General features: G+C 39.9%; 2 protein-coding genes across 3 annotated transcripts; both read left to right on the forward strand.

Moving 5' to 3' along the window:
- Positions 1 to 660: 660 nt before the first annotated feature.
- On the forward strand, positions 661 to 8,783 carry LOC103384845 (zinc finger protein PLAGL2-like). Its single transcript, XM_008318528.3, has 2 exons — positions 661 to 1,013; positions 2,336 to 8,783. The coding sequence occupies exon 2, from the start codon at positions 2,777 to 2,779 to the stop codon at positions 4,067 to 4,069; it is 1,293 nt and encodes a 430-aa protein (XP_008316750.1). The 5' UTR covers positions 661 to 1,013; positions 2,336 to 2,776; the 3' UTR covers positions 4,070 to 8,783.
- Positions 8,784 to 9,167: 384 nt separating this feature from the next.
- On the forward strand, positions 9,168 to 19,353 carry mfn2 (mitofusin 2). Of its 2 annotated transcripts, XM_008318527.3 has the most exons (18): positions 9,170 to 9,492; positions 10,802 to 10,983; positions 11,085 to 11,220; positions 11,343 to 11,505; positions 11,626 to 11,750; positions 12,051 to 12,159; positions 12,298 to 12,405; positions 12,517 to 12,670; positions 13,156 to 13,223; positions 13,323 to 13,444; positions 13,523 to 13,649; positions 13,912 to 14,016; positions 15,558 to 15,660; positions 15,872 to 16,092; positions 16,176 to 16,331; positions 16,419 to 16,615; positions 16,773 to 16,907; positions 17,265 to 19,353. In XM_008318527.3, the coding sequence occupies exons 2-18, from the start codon at positions 10,806 to 10,808 to the stop codon at positions 17,332 to 17,334; spliced, it is 2,277 nt and encodes a 758-aa protein (XP_008316749.1). In that variant the 5' UTR covers positions 9,170 to 9,492; positions 10,802 to 10,805; the 3' UTR covers positions 17,335 to 19,353. The 2 variants fall into 2 exon arrangements, with proteins under 2 accessions (XP_024914951.1, XP_008316749.1); XM_025059183.1 differs by having other exon boundaries at positions 9,168 to 9,492; positions 12,298 to 12,670.

Consider the following 19,353-nt stretch of genomic DNA (forward strand, 5'->3'; position numbering starts at 1 on the left):
GATAAGATCCTATGCAAGCTAGTCAATATTTTGTGTAGTCCCGATGAGTGTCTTCTGTGCACGAGCCAGTATCTTATCCTTTTTCTTGGTGCTTCTTAGTGATGACATGAACACATTCACTTTCAAACTTGTGAAGACAAAACTAGACAGACACTGGCCAGCATCTGTCAGTCTGTTTATCCATCCATCCATCCAACCACCCATGGTGGAGTTTAACATCAACTAAAATCAGACAAACAAAATATATTTTGTGTTTGAAAAAAGAATTAAATTTACTTATATATGCATTTGTAAGAAAAGCAAATGTAAAAAGATGTAAAGATACTTAACAACACCGTGTCTATAACTAACCATAACCCTTAAATGTTGCTAAAGCTAAGACATTGTTACTTTACCCCAAAATTGTCTTTTCAGCTAGCTATTGGAGCCTGTGCGTTCAGGGAGAATACTCTTTATTTTTCTGCTGAATTTTCCCAGTGTGGGATGAATAAAGTCTTATCTTATCTTATCTTATTAAAACTTTCTTAGCCCTTCCTTTGCAAGTGGATAGGATTTTTTTTATGCATAAACCTTTTAAGCACAATTTAATTTGGATACCCTGTTTTAATTCATTAATCAATTAATTCTTCATTATATCAGTATGATGTATTTATCTTTTTGTTGTAATATTTTGCTTGCTTTTGTGAGCTTGCTCTTATGTGTATTGAATTTGCAAACCAACAGTTGAAGGAAATTCCATACAAAAATAAAAAAAAAAAACGTTATATGAATAAAACATTCTCTTCGATCAGCCTGGTTCCAGTCCTGGATCTGTGTGCAGGAACAAGTCGCTGCTGCTGGAGTTTCTCTGAGCCCGGGGTGTGACGTCATTCTCCCAGAATGCATGGCTTCCAGCGCGGCGCTCTGCAGCAGTCCAGGCCCAGGGTGTAATAAACATCATCCAAACTTCTTCGAAAATGTCCATAGCGACGCAGAATCTAGCCTGGACAAAGGAGTGGACCGTGGTGCGTTTGGTAAGTAACGTTTCATCCGTGCGTGCTGAGGCGAGTTAGATGTTTACCCTACTGGCTAAAACTGTTACAGGAGTTAGCTCCCGCAAGTCAAACTCTCGTACAACTTATTCAACCGCTCATCTATTGTTTTTTAAACCGCATGCTGCCTCTCCAATAGCCCAGGATCGTTCATAACCACAGTTAAACCGCCACGCAAACTTTTCTGCTGGTTAACTAGTGAAATGTTGACGAAAATACCCATGAGCAATAAACACACTTTCAACTCCTGTCGAAATTCGTGGCCGCAGTTGGGCTAGCAGTGACTTTTAGCCCCAGTGTGGTTCTGAACCCGAACAGCACTTTCTAAGTGCGTAACCACCTAAGTCCATCACAAATTTAAAGTATATATTTATACTAACTCTAGCTGTCATTTCAAGGTGATTATTTTGCATTTGGTCAACCAACGTAGGTTTTTGTTTGTGCTAGTTTGGGCATTGGACCTTAACGGTAACTCTATGTTGGGGCTCCACAAGATGGCGCTGCCCGCTCCCCTCATTTTCTTCTACCCCCCCAGCCTCCAGTGAGTGTGAAACGTTTCCACTGGTCGCATTCAACAGTGATTTAGCAGCATGAGTGGAACAAGTGACAGTACATTGATGAATGAGAACGAAAATCCATTTATTGAAATAAGGCTCCCCCTTATCATGCTAGGAAATTAACAGTGGACCAGTTTTATAGTTTGTTATTCAGATTATTGTTGATCAGTCAATTGATCAATACATTGCAAACACAGGGAAAATGCTGTCTTTAAGTCAAACTCCTTGCATTGCCATGTTTTTGATCTTGTAAAAGTATTGTGCCATTTGAAACATCATATAAAACATTTTTCAGAAGAGAGAATGTTTGATCAAAAATATAACCTTGTCCACAAACAAGAAATGATGTCAAGAACAACATTTTTTCAAGGGAAACACTGCAGTTGATTGAGGAACGAAGTACGACAAATTGCCATTCAGTTCAATTCCAATTTAACAAAATGTCCCTATTTTTAAAAATGAATAATAAACCAGTAGCTGATTATTTGAGCACCCTAAATATTCAAGCTAACTAAACCTACTCCTTATAAATAAAAATGTAAATTATCAAGTTTCTGAACTTAATTACGTGTTTGGATCCAGTTCTGTTTTTTAAAAGCACCATGCAAAATATAAAATATACATAATAGGTGCAGTCAGTCTTCCCTAGACACCTGGATGTAAAATGTATACTATGTCTAGACATTATTAGTATTTCATTTTGCTCAGTTTGCATTGATTGTAATGACCGTGTGCTCTGGTTGACAGGTCTGCAAAGATGTTGAGCTGCCTCACTGATTTAGCTGCAGTGTCTGTGGTGTTCAGGGCTTCTGAATACTAAAATAGACTGTGGGCCGACACAAGAGCTCTTCTCAGGAAACACAGCAAACCAGTCAGAGCTTCCAAAGCTCCTCATCACTGCAGCCCTTTTGGGGTTGCTATGGCAGCTGCTGTCACAGAAACCAAGTGCTGGAGACAGGCTGGCCCTAGCAAGGCAGGACAGACCACTAGTCATTGCCTGAAGAAAACATCAAACAGTCCACAAGCAGCACTTAGCCTTAAATCTAGCACTCCAAGTTAACAAGAGGACCAGCGGTGAGTAAGCTGATGGTCAGCTGTCTGGAGAATCCTCATGAGTCTTGTCTGTGGGTACTCAGGCTCTCGGCCAGAGTCCTTGTGCAGCAGCAGAGCCAGCACTGTTTCTAGACCATGTTCCACCAGCAGGACCATCTGAAGAGCCAGCTGCAGGAGAATCATTCAACCACCAGGCAGCTCTTTCACTGCCAGGAGTGTGGGAAACAATACAACACTCAACTGGGCTATAGGCGCCACCTGGTGGCAGCCCACAGTGCTGCACAAGGCCTATCTTGCCCAGAGGGGTCACCTGCTATCCTGGAGCACCTGGGTAGCCATACAGACAGGCCCCCACCATCAGAAGGCAACAATAATACAGCTGTGCCAGTAAGAGAGCGGAAGTACTCGTGCGAGAGATGTGATCGTCGTTTTTACACGCGTAAGGATGTTAGGCGTCATGCAGTTGTGCACACTGGGCGCCGCGACTTCTTGTGCCCTCGCTGTGCACAGCGCTTTGGCCGCAGAGATCACTTAACACGCCACCTGAAGAAGAGCCACGCTCAAGAGTCAGGTTTGATGCCTCCTTGTGCACCCACTACACCTGTGGCACCACCCACCACTGCAGCCCAGTGCCCAGTCAAGGAGCCCAGTCCTGTCACCACAGACATGGGCTCCATTTCCAAGGAGCCAGTGGAGACTTTCTCCAGAGACATGTACAACTCCTACCCCATGACCAATCCTGTACCAAGCATGGGCCATCCTCATGGCCTCATGCAGGGCTCCTTATCCTCACCCATGGGTGTTGGTCGCCACATGCCTCCTCAGTCCTCTCACCCGCACCATCATCACCTGCAGCCACCAGCAGCTCCACAGCAGCAGCCCTACAGCAACATGTCCAGGTACCAGCACGGATCTACCTCATATCCTCGTGCTGATGTGGACAGTTTCCTGCTTGACCTTCAGAGTGCCCCTCCACCTCACCTGAGTGCTGTCAACTCTTCTACCTCTGCTTCCACCTCTCCCCCGAGCGAGGTGCTCAATGAAGGGGTGGGTTCTGGTGGGGACCCCCACCTGCTTTGCCGCAGCCCTGCTGTCTCCTCAACCGAGCTGTCCTGCCCCACCAACATGGACATTGGGCCTCTGCTGGGTTTCCTGCCCTTCAGCCTTCCTCCTTACAGCCCTCACATGGGCATGGGAGGGTTGGTGATGAGCTATCCACCCACCACCACAACCAGCTCCTCTCCTTCCCCTTCCACTGGGCTGTCCTCTCAGGCAACCGGCCCTTTCACCTTCTTTCAGCCTCCACAGAGCCATGTACCCCAGGGCCCTGGAGCCCACAACCACAGCCAACTACCTCAGGCGTACAGTAGTCCTGCTATGAGCACTTCCAGCTCCCTACCTCACTACTATCAGGCCTTTCAGCAGTAAGCAGCTCTTCCTACATAGACGTTGCCTTTATTGTACTCATGAATTTTCATGAAAAAGGGTTTAAGATGAGAACAGCATCTTTATTGTAAAACAAATGTATAACTTTAGTCAGTACTGAAGATGTTAATCTTAGTAGTTTATATTTTGTTAAACACAACAAATCACCTCATCAGTATTACCTCATATTTTAGGAAGGAGGCTTGAACCTTTTAAGAAAATGTGATGGTCTAACTTCAACCAAAACAGTACCTCTACCAACAGTGGATGCACTTAACACACTAGTTACAGATACTGCACAATGCTGATTTATCCAGTTTCAGGATATTTTTAAAGACACTACCATGTTTTCCAAATAAGATTATCAACCTGTAGAAAAACGCCCTGACCTTTTTAATTAGGTTTATAGCATAAAATGTTTTAACATTAAAAATACTAAAATTGCAACCTCTGCATCAGTGTTTGGAGCTTAAGGCATCGGCTTGATGATTCACCATCAAATGTATCGTAGTACCTCAGCAGATACGTATAATGTTTAACAAATACTTCAAGTGTTCTAAATGTGACCCGTCGTTGAAACATAAGGCCTTCATATTTGTCAGTGCAGTTACTTAGAGTCAGCTAACGAAAGCTGTTAAAGAGAGCATCTTTAAAGCTGGGATTTCTTATCGAAAGCTTTGAGAATATTCAGATGCAGTTATTTTGGCCACAACAGCACAGCAACAAAAAACTCAAATGCTTTATAGATATTTACTTTTGACTGTTAAATGTAGAATCACACAGTTAAATGCACTTACATTTTACCTTCCATTTTACCTTACAACAAACAGTTTCTGTAAAAGTCACATAAGACAAAGTTTGCTGCTCTCGTTAGCCATTTTGAAGAAAGAATTCCCAATAGAGTTGCTGGAAAGTGTCTTTTGACTTTTGACAGATGTGGGTGATGTTGTGAGGGTGCTAGGTCTTGTATACCCCTTCTTAAATATCATTCCCACTGCTAAACCCCCCTGGTAAATCTTAGAAACATAATTTGGATCCACTGATGGGATTGTATTTAACTTGTATTTGTTACCTGCTTAAGAGATTCCATAACCTTGTCTGTAAGATGACAGAGCTGTTTTCCCAGACAGCCCCTCTAGACAGTCTCATTACAGTTCCTCAAAAGCAGTTTATCTGTTAAGTATCAAAAAAGTGTATAGTTAGCATGGCAGCTAAATATACCTTTGTAGGTTTCAAAATGGTTCCATTTCAATGACTGCACCCATCAGTTTTAACTAAACATATTAATTAATAGCCAACTCGGACATAAATGTGTTTCTCACATTGCTATTTCCTCCATGTCTGTGTTTTGTGCCTTACCCTGTTGGTGTGTTTGTGTATCTATGGGGCTTGATTGGGTACAACAGTAACTGCAAAAATCCCTACAGGCCAGAGAACTCAGAGTATGTTTATTTGCTGACACTATGTCACCGATCTCAGCGTTGCTGCACTTTCATTTATACATGTTGACTTCTAGACATGTTGGTATAGAGCATTTGGTCATCCAACAAAACTTACACTCAACATGTCATAAAATGTAGTATGGGAATAATGTCCTATAAATGTATTGCTGGAAGGCATACATGTTGCTTTAAAATTGAGGATGTAAAGTAAGCACTCGTACAACACCTGGTTGAAGGCAACCATCTGTTTCAGAGGAATCTATGGATAGATATTTTCTACAAAGACTAAAAATATGGGATTTCTGCTCAAGTACATATTGTTACATGAAGTTGGATGTTTTAGTATGACAGTCCTGGTTCAGGACTAGCTAAATGTGAAATAAGGTAAAAACTATATTAGTGGCAGGCTTCACAGTTTCATCAGTCGCTCTGTCAGGACATTAGCTTTTGGTATCAAAACCCATCTGTATAACAGCTGATATTGTAGCATGAGCTACAGCATACAGAGTATGTGCACAGCTGGACCTGTTGATCTCTTTGTAATTGATACTCTAGGTAAACGTTTTGAGCTTTGAAAAGATATGGTTGGGGATGGGGTCATAGCAATTTTGTGTCAAAATTAAAAGGCAAAAGACTTAAGCTTTTGGAATGATTTGTCTGCTTGGATCATTGATGTCCATGTAAATCTTCCTTTGTAGTTCTTTATCAGCTGTTACTGCGTCCTAATGTAGGCAATTGCAGATACAAACCATTTCTTAACCAGTTAAAAAAAGACAAAAGTGTTCTGCCTTTACAAGGAACAATTTCAATAGATGTCTTTAAAGCCTACGGTAGATCGCATCCCAAACCATGTTCTCTGTCGAAGGTGGCAACCTTAGTCAAATGGCATAAAGAGAGTAATTAAAATGGCATTGTCATTAGGGTATAATTTAAACATTAAACATTGAAGTGCTTCTTGTTCCATGTTCTGCTTATTTTTAATTCGCCCCACTGGATCAGAGCAGATTGTAATTGTGACCTGCTTGTTTTAATTTTCAAACCTCATTTTCAGATCTTGTTCCACAACGGTCTTCTGAAGCACTTGTAGCCTTTCTTGTTCTCTTTACTGCTTCTGATTTCAGCCTTGGCTGTGGTGTTGAATGGAACAGATTCTTTATGTACTCAGGACTGAAAAGGCGATTCTCGCCCTCTGACCTTGAGTCAGTACAGCCAGAGAAGCAGCAGTCAAGGAACAGCTGGTCTGTTGAGATTCAGGGTTCTGTTGTGTGGAGGGGAATTATGGGTCTACCCCAGCTGCTCCATGACACTCCACTCCGGAAAAAAGATGTATAGTGGAGATGTCAGGGGGGCTCCTGCTTCTCGAATATTGTAGAAAATGTGTTTAGCGAGTGATAGTCAGAAAATACTCTTGGCCTTAATTCCACAAAGCTTTTTCTTTTGAAGGATGTCTCTCATTAGGATTGTAACAAGCCTCAAAGTGTTGCACCAATGTCTTAAAATGCTACTGTTGTGCCTCTCTAAGAGTCTCTGCTCTCTTAACTGGGTTTAAGCACTTATGACATGTTTAAAAAAAAGGATGAATTTGATCTGTACCTCAAACAAGCCGAACTGTGGAATTGTTATTATTGTGTATTTTCTCTTAGTTATTTTTGGCTCTTGTGCCATTAGATTGAAACTATAAAAGTAGATTTTTATGAATCTAAACTTTTTATCTAGCAGCAGACATTGACATTATAATTCAGTCAGACTTTCTACCTCTACTTTGTCATATATCGTTCTGCAAAAAAAATCATTAGAACTAGTTTTAACCTGTAAGAGTTAGGCTTTTTTTGTACCACTGGTGAAGATATTTTCCAAAATACAACTTTGAAGGAGTGGATACACACTGAAATGCCAGATTGTGTTTTCCAGAGTCAAATATAGTCCTCTGTACATGCTTGTAATGATATTTCTACTTATTTACTACCTCAGAGAAGAGACAGGTGACTGTCCATCTAACTGCAGAGAAAAATATGACTGTATAGTTTTATATTTGTCAAAACAAGCACATGTACTTGATGATAGCTCCATAGTTTTTTTTTTATGGAGGTTAGAAAACAAACGTTGTCTAGCTTAACAAGTACCACATATCGTGTCACTTCATGTTGCCTTTGTTGTGCTATAATGCTGTCTCTCTTCAGTCTGGAATGTTTACTGTGTTCAAGGACCCTGGGTCTCGACCTAAAGACATTCCACAGCTGTCTGATGGAATGTACTGACAACACTTTGGTACTGTCGATGCCTACTTTTAGCACTTCACCTAGAAGCAGCATCCCTGTTTACTAACCACATGTAAAGTACTGGTCTGAAAAGCATTATATCAAGAAAATTATGAAACATGCAGCTTCAAGCTTCCTGTGTTAGTGTGTTGATATTTGATGTTTTTTGGTTACATATCATTAGCATTTCTTTTATTTTTCTCTTAAAACTGCCAGAAAAGCTGGTCCTATGCACAAGTGCTTTCTCAGGATATGTTTGTTTTCCCCATCTCTTATTGAAATCACTTTTAGCTGGTATATAATTCAGCATTAATGGCTCAGGGACATTTCATCTATGATATTTTGAAGCTCTTTGAAGGCCTTCTAGGTTTGTCATTGGGTTGAGAACTTAAGAATATGCATTAATTCCCAGACACAGTTGAAATACTTTCATTACTATTAAATGTGATTTGTTAATTAACTTAGCAGGACGTTTTAATAACAGATCTACATTAGAAGGAAAATCACTTTTTAGTTCAGAATTTACCTTTCTTCTTGTCCAGTTTTAGTCATTTTTGACTCATTGAGCTAAGGATGGTTATGCTGACAAAAAACATTCTGTCAGCTCATTCAGATTTATTTCATGTGTACTCACATTTGTTGCATTTATTAGGGACATGTCTCCACTGAAACAAAGATTTGAATCTTAATGTGACACAATTGTTGGTACACGGTTGGTCTGTTTGTACAGCAGTGGAAAACACAGAAGAAGCATTCCAGACTGAACATGGAAAAGAAAAGTTGACACACGGCACACCAGTATTCATTGTACTAAACCATCTTTCACTGTTATTCATTGCTTGCAAATAGGTCGGATCATAGAACTACTCTATTGCAGGTTCCTTTCACTTAAACTTGGACATGTTTTGCTTTAGATGTTTGTATTATCACTTTATTAGACTAGGATACAGTGAAAGGAGTTGTCATTTTCTAATTATCTGAACATCAAGTAATACAAAATAAATATTTAGATTTCCACCTTGTCTGTGTGTGTGTTTTTAAGTTCATTAATTTATGCTCACCATCTTAGATAGATATAACTTTATTAATTAAATGCTCCAGCAGCATTAAAGCACCCATAAAAACACAGGTATAGAATCAACACAATAGTAAGAGTAGTAGTATCTTGGATCTAGTTAAAAGACATTTCTCCAAGTCAAGGCTTAAAATTAATAACATTAAGTACATTTTCCCCATCACTCGTTTCAATTGTTACTACTTTTTTTTTTTTTAGCATTCTTTGTAAAAATCAAACAAAACATTAACGTTGCATTCGTATTGCCTTAAATACAAAAGAAAGTGATGTACAGCTGTCAGTTGATGGCGCTAACGCTTTGATACCTTCAGAACTCCCAAGAAGAAGAAAATGATGACGTCGGGGTTCGTCAGTAGGGTGCGCAATAGCGGCGGAACGGAAGACGGGACGGAGGCGGGGATAATGTGTTAGTAGTTAAAAACGAAAACATGGGATTAAAATATTAAATTTACCGAAAGGATTTATATAGGTGTATGCAGACGTTTTTGTTTTATTTCTCCTCTTTGCTCTCAAAGTCATTCGCTCTTCCTAGCATTGCTAACGCTAATTACAACCGCCATCATTAACGTCAACGGTAGATTAGCTTGTGCATATTCAGAAGGACTCGGAAGGATGATAGAGGAGTTTATGTGAAGAACGAGAGCGACCACGGTAAGTCACAAAATATACCAGAAAACAATTAAACTTTTACAACATATCGTATTGTTTAAAATGCACTGTGATGCCAAACTAATTGCGACTGGCACTCACTGTCTGTCACTTGGGTCAGTGGCTACCTAGCCTGTACGTTAGCAATAATTTGTCTTCGGTGAACGACAGATCCTTTAGATTTCTGACAGTGTATCAGTGGAGGATCGTAAACCGGGAACACCCTGTATGATCCAGAAGAAACTGAAGGACATGTCCTCCAGTTTGTGCGCCACAGTATAAGCTGCTTTATCTTGCGCCTTTGTCGTGTTGCATCGAATAATTGTGTAACATGCAGGTAAAGTTGCACTATGTTAGGGAGGGTAAAAGTTAATGAAATGCAGAAACTGCATTACCTTTCAACTGTGTGAAAGGTCACAAGGCACAGTAATAAAGGCCCACAGCAGACAGGGGGCGGTCACGTTCACGCATTCCTGTGGTGCTACGTGCCTTTGAAAACATATCAGTAAAGACACACTCTACCCTTGTGCACCCTGGATATTAAACACTACACGTGTGATTTCAGAGTAACTATTTAAAACCAAATCAAGTGTCCATCACAGACCCACACATGTTGAATTGCTTTGCTTATCATAGATACACTATCTGTAATTGTAATTAATATGAGGAAAATCTAGGTAAAAGTCGAGATGGGTGACACAGGAAAATAAAAAAAATAAAACTAGGATAAGCACTGAGTGATGCAACCTGATGCACATCGAACAAATACAAAACACGTATCTTTAACCACACACCACACTGTGCTTTAGCTGCACATTTCTAAGGTAGGTAATGTTGACTAGTAAGTTTTGTTTCTCATGTCAGTCGTTAGAAATCAGAGAAATTAATGGTTGATTAATGATACTAGTTTTTGCCACTTACTCCCTTTATTTAATTAAATATAAAAATCACATTTCTATAAATAAAACAAAACAGCCCACACATAATCAGTGATTGGAACCGCACATGACAGCAATGAAAGAAAAATCAAGTTTCCTTTTTAATTTAACCCTCTCATAAATATTACGAATGAATTCTAAGATATCAAACATTAAAAAGAGAAAAAAGTAACTAGAATTCAGCTAAGAGATGTGTTCAGTAGAGTCTCTACATCCCCTGTCTTCTGTCCCTCCTAATGCTTTCAGTCCATTGACATTATGGTGCTTTGGAAATGGATACCAATCCTTTATTACTCATTCTGTAAAGGCATCTGTTTAGCTACTTCGCTGCAATCATACTAGCATTGTTATCTGAATTCTTTTTTTCTGTCCAGTGCCATGTCTCTGGTTTTCCCCCGACCCAACTCCAACGCAGTCCACGGTAAAAAGGATAAAAGACTGATGGCAGAAGTGAATGCATCACCGCTCAAGCACTTTGTTACTGCAAAGAAGAAGATCAATGGGATCTTCGAGCAACTCGGGGCCTACATAAAGGAGAGTTCCTGCTTCTTAGAAGGTAGTTCTCTCCCACCAACATGCCACTTCTTTTAATTCTTTGTTCACATATGGTAATCTTAAAATGACACTGATGTCTGTAAAATATTCACCACATGCCAGACACATACAAAAATGAGGAGCTGGACCCAGTCACCACAGAGGAGCAGGTCCAGGAGGTTTGCGGCTACCTCGCAAAGGTTGCAGGGATTGGTGAAGTTCTTGCTCGTAGACACATGAAGGTGGTTTTCTTTGGGAGGTATGTTTTTTACGTTTTTAATTTAAAAATGTATTTCTCTGTAGAATTTTAAGCAGCTTAAAGTAGTTTTTAAGTAAAATGCCTTACAGACCCTACAAACAGGATTGGTATTTGTTCTACAGGACCAGTAATGGAAAGAGCTCAGTGATCAACGCCATGCTGTGTGATAAGGTGCTGCCATCAGGAATAGGACACACCACCAATTGCTTCCTGAGGGTGGAGGGCACAGATGGCAACGAGGCCTTTATCCTCACTGAAGGATCTGAGGAGAAGAAGAGCATAAAGGTGAGCACAGCGCTCATTATCTTTAAGTGCTCTATGGTAGGCAGAGTAAACTGCCTGTACAATATCATGCAGAGGTAGAATAATGATGTTACTGATCTTGGGTGGATAATGTTTCCACAGACAGTGAACCAGCTGGCTCACGCTCTTCACCAGGACGAGGCTCTCGATGCTGGCAGCTTAGTCTGTGTCATGTGGCCGAAAGCCAAATGTGCTCTCCTCAGGGATGATCTGGTGTTGGTGGACAGGTGAGACTTCTGTATTAAAAACAAAAAGAAGTATATTCACTGCAATAAAAATTAATTCATAAAATGTAGAACACAATTTGTTATCATGTTTTTTCAATTTTATTATAACATTTTTTGGTTTTGTGTTAGCCATGCTAGACATTGTTCAATATTGCAGTATACTTTTACTTCAATCTCGTTTGTTTGTGAGTTTCAAAATAACCATTTGTTTGTCATTTCCTTTTCTCTATCTAGAAAAACACTATCCTAAGTTGATAGGCAGAGTTGTTGATTTTGTTTTTTTCTTTTGCCCCTCTGCAGTCCAGGTATTGATGTCACGACAGAACTGGATAGCTGGATCGACAAGTTCTGTCTAGATGCTGATGTTTTCGTTCTGGTGGCAAACTCTGAGTCCACTCTGATGCAGACGGTAAGACATGACATTTTGTTAACTGCTTAATTCCAAAGGGAAAATGGAGTCCAGAGTAAGTTTATATCTATTAGAATGTATGAAATGTTTATAAAATGTATTTTCCAACACTGTTCTTTCAAATTGGCTATTTTCTAGGAAAAATCATTTTTCCACAAAGTAAATGAGCGACTCTCTAGCCCAAACATTTTCATCCTCAACAACCGCTGGGACGCCTCGGCATCGGAACCTGAATACATGGAAGAGGTCAGTATGAAACACAAAATATCCAAAAATTCACACTTTGTTTTAATACCACTCAAGAAGTCACTTTGCAGCTTCAACATTCAGTTAAACGTGTTGTGTTTGCTGTGTCAGGTTCGCAGGCAGCACATGGACCGATGCACAAATTTCCTAGTGGATGAGTTGGCTGTGGTGGACCGGACCCAGGCTAGTGACCGCATCTTCTTTGTCTCTGCGAAGGAGGTTCTCCAGGCTCGGGTGCAGAAAGCTCAAGGAATGCCTGAAGCAGGTGAGCATGGCATGTAGTGTGTGTGTTGGTAAGAAGAAAAATGTGTTTTAAGTGTTTTAAAACAGTGACAAGAGATAATATACTCTAAAAAGGAGATTAAAATATTGGTGTCAACCTTTTGTGTTATTTTCATCTGATGATTATGAAGAAACACACACTGCAGACACAAGAAATATTAATATTGTGTGGACTGTGGTAACAAACAGAAGACTTGCATTAAGACAAGGACTTCTTTTCTAGTCGCTACAAGTCATAGGAATAGAGTCTATGGGAAATGTCAGTCCATGTTATGATTTTAAAAACTGAGTAGTCACTTTATTTTCCTATAAACTTAAAACATCACCTCTGAAAACATTGGAGCAGTTGTGACATTTTCAATGAATGCCCATGAGGTAATAAGTGTCCTCAGTGTTGACACTGATATTTGATTCAGCAACAGTTCTGTCCACTCTGAAGTCACTCATTGTTTTCTTGGTTAATTTCAGGTGGAGCTCTTGCAGAGGGATTCCAAGCCAGAATGTTTGAATTTCAGAACTTTGAGAGGCGTTTTGAGGTAAGAACCTCGTCCATGAAACATAAAGGAAACAAATATTAAAATCACATCCAAAGCAAATGTTCATTACACCTGTCTCTGCCTGTCTGTGGTTTTCAGGAGTGTATCTCACAGTCAGCAGTAAAAACCAAATTTGAGCAGCACACAGTGAGGGCCAAGCAGATCTCTGAAGCTCTGCGACACATCATGGAGTCTGTGCACATTTCTGCACAAGAGCAGAGGTGAGTTCTCTGTTGTCAAGGTGTTGGCAGAGATTATCACATGAAACATGAAAATGATTTTCTTTGCTCGTGTTTTAGGGTCTACTGTCTAGAAACCAAGGAAGATCGTCAGTGCAGGTTGGAGTTCATTGATAAACAGCTGGACCTTTTGACTATTGACTGTAAAGAAAAGATCAAGAAGATCACAGAGGAGGTGGAGAAACAGGTGAATGTCAACATGTTTGAGTCTGAACATGTGTAAATGTTGTCATTGTTGGCTCATTGAACTGACTGTTGCTGTCTTAAGTCACATGGATTTCAAAACTGGAATTGTTTTTATGTTTGATGATAACATACACAAACCTTGCAGCTGATGCGGTGCCATCCTTTCTTTGTTGTATTGGATCATCCTCACCAAAAGCAGCTTCTCTCAGCATCAAACATCCTGTGTGTTGTTACCCTCTGTCCTCTGCTCTGTTCTTGCACAGGTGTCTAATGCAATGGCGGAGGAGATCAGGAAGCTGAATGTTCTGGTGGATGAGTTCCACTTGGATTTCCACCAATCACCTGTCGTGCTCAAGGTCTACAAGAATGTGAGTTTTACAAGTTTCATCCACGGCAGCTTTAAATGTTTGGGAAAATGTGAAGACACAAATGTGTGATCAAATTTATATGAACTGTTAATACAGTCTGCTCTAGTTTGTCAGTTTTAAATTAATTCAGTACAACATTTTCTTTAAATTATACATTTATTTAACTCGTTAGTCATTCATTCTGGCATTTATAGCACATGAAGCACAACACTTGTGATACTTTCCTGGTACATCCCTGCTCAACTTCTAATGACTAATAATATATGTTAATATATACAATTTACACAAATGAAATATGAAAAAATATAAATTGTACACTACAATGTAATACAATACAAACATGCCATTTAGTGCATTGCCACATCATACTAAGAGATAATATACATGTAATGGGAAATGGAAACTACATTAATACATTTCTGTCAGTACCTCAGTCCAAGTACATGAAGCCCATTATATCTCAGAGCAAACAGTAATGATCAACATACACAGTAAATGCTGCTAGTACAGCTATTGGTCTGTAGAATACATCCTTTATTGATGGCTGATGCAGAGGACACCATGGTGGTTTTGCTACTTAGATGACTTGACTTTCCTGTTAACTGAACACTCCTGCTTTTTAAGTGACACTAATTATAATATATGGAACACAAAAAGAAAAAATAATGTTGAATACAAAGTAGTGGTACAGAGTGTAAAGCTCATCCCTGAGCTTCTGTTCCCACCGTCAACCTGGATAAAGCCTGTGTGATCTGTGTTATGTAAGAGCAGTTCAGACTGAGGCACTCATTCTGTTGGAATTCTCCTTTGACGCAGGCAGACACTAAAAGTGCTGTTGCTGCCAAAGGCTTTTTGTAACACGTGGCCGACACTCGTGATGAGTGAAAGCACAGGCTGGACAACAGGTGGAACTGCCTTTTGTTTTACATTCAGGGGTTCATCGTACCTGCTCACATAGAACCATTGTCCATATCTGCTGTTTCCTCTGAAAGATAATGTCCATGGATTCACAGTTTTTCATTGTGTACATTCAATATTAAGATTGATTATTGAAGATTATTAAGATTTGAGATCTTGCAGTTGAGATAAATTATGTAGTGTAGAAAATAATAACATAGGAAAACAAAGACTTTTAAATAATACAATTTTACGGTAACATAAATTGAACAGATGAACAGTCTTGCACATGAGAATGTAGATGTTGGACATATTATTGTTATTACACGAGGTAAATTTGCCTCATGTAATTTTATTACCTGAGGCATTTTGTGTGTTTCATTCTGCCGGCGAAGCAGCTTCACCGTTCACTGCAGCTCATGTATTTCAGTTTTTTTGATCTCCACATTGATTTATTTAACCTATGGGTCTCCCATACAGTCTCTACCACATGATTAGTTGAACTAAAAATGAAGACAAGATAACTTTTATGTGTGAGCGCTATCTAAACCAGTGTGTCTCAGTAGCTAATCCTTACTTTAATTTGATTATTCATGTCATTCGTCTTCATTAAATGGAAGGTTTGCCATTTGTTTTTGTTCCAGGAGCTTCATCGACATGTAGAAGAGGGTCTGGGCAAGAACATGTCACAGAGATGTTCCACCTCTATCACCAGTGCAATACAGGCTACACAGACGGACATGATTGGTAAATCAAGATCCTGAAGTCTGATTAGAGCCACAGTGACTGGCTTTGTCATAGTTGTTACAGAACAGTCTGCAGTGTTTTTTTTTTTTTTTTTTTTTTTTAAAAATTTCTTCTTCCTTTTTTTTTTTTTTTTTTTTAAAAATTTCTGCTTCCTGCTTCTCTGTTTGTATTTTAAACTTCATGCTTCACTTTGTGACCGTGTGTTTACCAGAGGGTCTCAAACCTCTGCTGCCTGGACCAGTCAGAGAGCAGGTCGACAAGCTGGTCCCCCGTCAGTGCTTTAGCCTTAGTTACGACCTGGCCTGTGACAAACTGTGCAGTGACTTTCAGGAGGACATCAGCTTCCACTTCTCTCTGGGATGGACCATGCTGGTCAACCGCTTCCTGGGACCAAAGAATACCAGGAGGGCCCTCATGGGCTACAACGACCAGGTAAAAACCTGAAATTTCATTTTCTTAGACCAGGATAATGACCTCAGTGCGGAGAGATGTCATTAGCTGGGCTCACCCTGCAGGTCCCTCGGCCCCTGGCCCTGACTCCAGTCAGCACCAGTATGCCTCCCTTCCCACAAAACTCCATGACGCAGGAGGAGTTGATGGTTTCCATGGTGACAGGACTTGCCTCCCTCACTTCTCGCACTTCCATGGGCGTCCTGGTAGTTGGAGGCGTGGTGAGGACGCACTCAAACTGTACACTAGATGGTAGCATTGTACTGCATCGTTCGGGGTGGTTCTTTAAAGTTAATTTGTGTTTGTAGATCTGGAAGGCAGTGGGCTGGCGTCTCATCGCCCTGTCAGTGGGCCTCTACGGGCTCCTCTACATCTACGAACGCCTCACCTGGACCACCAGGGCCAAGGAGAGAGCCTTTAAGAGACAGTTTGTGGACTATGCCAGTGAGAAACTGCAGCTCATTGTCAGCTACACTGGATCCAACTGTAGCCATCAAGTCCAGCAGTGAGTTACCCGATCTCACACACGCTAGCTGGAGCGTAATTCAGATTTAAATTAATTCAAATTTATGACTAGTTTCATTGTGCAACTCAGTCGTCTGCTCTACGCTGCCGTTTTTACAGTTTTGAAATCACACAGGCAATGTTGCTTCTTTCACCAGGGAGTTGGCGGGCATGTTTGCTCAGCTTTGCCAGCAGGTAGATGTCACCCGCCAGAATCTTGAGGATGAAATTGCTGATATGAACACAAAGATTGAGCTGCTGGATGGTCTTCAGAGCAAAGCTAAGCTGCTGAGGTAAGAATGTCACTGTTGAACTGTAAAACTGCCAGAGTGTGTATTATGGTTAGGTCGCAAGGAAGAGGCTTAGTCTTTGCCAGTTACAATGTTTTCCTCTATAAATGAGCAACTTTCATTTATTTTACTCAGTCTTTTAAAATGAGACTGTGAAAATACTGTCATTGTACATTTTATAGTTATTATTTATTAGATAGATCTTAATGGGCTGGTTCTTTAGTTATATAAAAAAAGAGCCTTTTCTGTAATATCACCAAACGGTACCAATGTAAATGTTAGAGTAGTAATTGGTAAAATATAGTAGTAAATGTAGTTATTTTTGTATTTTCCTAATGTTTGTATCTTTGGCTGTAATAGGAACAAGGCTGGTTGGTTGGACAGTGAACTCAACATGTTCACACAGCAGTATTTGCAGCACAGTAAGTAAAACAGACACAGCTGAACGGCTGGATGATGGAGGAGGAGCTGCTGGTGTCTCTGCTATAGTTGATGCACTGAAGAAGAAACAAGAGGAAATGCTCATTAATGTTCTATACACACTTAGAAATTAAGGACTTTAGGAGTGACAGTAGTGGAGTGACTGATTATTTGTGCCATGGCTCTGCTTATGGGATTAGCTACAAAGCTAACAAAAAGGACCTCCATCAGGTATTCCTATTCTCTTTCTGTTCCTGGGTCACGGTCATGCTCATTTGTACTAAACACATCACCTTGGAACATCAAATTACTACAAGCTTTTCATTCATTCTAACTTCTCTGCATTGCTGCCGTGCAAGTGGCAAGGTACATATGACTGTCAACAAGCAGTTGAGCAAAAGGGATTTTACCCAAAGAAGTTACCGTTACACACGATCTACCTCCGATGGTGAGTCAGAGGAAGATCGTGTGAGGAAGGATAAGAAACTGGGATGCACTGAACTAAATGTAAATGTTTGAAATTGAAGAAGGAAAGAGAATAAACACTGAGGTCACATGGAAGTTGACAATACTTCAGTGCAGGAAAAGTTTATTCAGACACTTCATCTTGGAATCACGACATAGTGAATAACTTTGCGTTATTAAAAAAATGCAGCACTTATCTTTCATGGACAGTTCAGAGAGTAGATTTTAGCAGGTTGAACAGAGAGACAGGTGTCTTAAGAAAGTAGGAGAATGTACGCTTCCATCAACTTCCTCTGAGGTCAGGGTTTTGAGACTACTGCCTGTGAACTCCTCAGCATCAGGCCCAGATCAATACTTTTGTTTCCCTTCTCAATAAGGCACTGACTGAGAGCACTGAAGTCTTACCTTTAAATGGAAGAGAAACAAGAAAATGGACCGAAGTTTGAGTTACAACTTTAATCACACTTTGAAAAGCATCATTTATGTCACATGCAACTTTACAATCTCCTTCGACATGAACTTGTATCGTTCTAACATTTCCAAACTTCAAGGTATTGGTGTAAATTTGCTCACAGTAAAGATGTAGAGTAATATAGTCTTTAAGTTATCCTCCACGACCACATGTGTAAAAGGTTGTCACTCTGCTGTATGACTGACAATGGTTTGATGATGATGATGATGATGATGATGAAATCTGCATGGTGCAGTTTGTTTGTTAATGCAGTACTACAACAAATATACAATGGAAATTGCTTTTACTCGCCACTATACACATCAACTTATTTATTATAATTTGCCAATTTCTCTTTTTGTCCTCACTTGGGAAGAAACTGCCTTTCCATTTTTAAATCAATACATTATGTGATCTGACATTGTACAGTGAGCCAGTCTGCTTTATTATCTTTGATTCTGGTCATTGTCCCAGTGAAAATGTCTGGACCAGCAGCTGGAAGCTGATTTTTCATCATATTATAAAGTTTGATTTTTACTTCAAATCAACAGAAACTGGTGACTTAGGCTTTAAATCGACCTCAGACTCCTGTTGTCTGTAAGTCCACTGGACTGATCCAAACTTATGCTCCAACATTATAACCTTACAACCTTCTCAACATCAAAATAAAAAAGACTAAATTATTTATTTACACTGGCCAAATCCATTAGCTGAGGACATTTTGAAAAGCAGTTTCTTTGGTAGCGTAAACATGTATATACTGTAATTTAATGATTTGCTTTTTAATTGGGTAATAAAGGGTAAATACTGACAAGAGTTTGGGTTTCGCCAGCGTGGACGTCTCTTTGACGGTCTGATATGAAATGAAGCCAAACACTGTGTTGTCACATTGGCAGGAGGGCTGATGAGAAATGTTTTCCTTCAGGTTTAATAACATGCACTTTATTAAGTTTATTGCTTTTTCTATTTAGTTTTTCTCACTGAAGGTGTTGTTTGTCATTTGGCTTCACGAAGGCTGTGGTACCTGCATGCAGTGATTGTTAGTTAGTTTGACCTGTTTATGTTCTGTATGAATGTAACTATGTAAAAATAAAAGTGAAGATGTGGAAAAAA

Source organism: Cynoglossus semilaevis, chromosome 10, assembly GCF_000523025.1.
Source record: "Cynoglossus semilaevis isolate Cse_v1.0 chromosome 10, Cse_v1.0, whole genome shotgun sequence".
In the NCBI taxonomy this organism is placed as follows: domain Eukaryota; kingdom Metazoa; phylum Chordata; class Actinopteri; order Pleuronectiformes; family Cynoglossidae; genus Cynoglossus; species Cynoglossus semilaevis.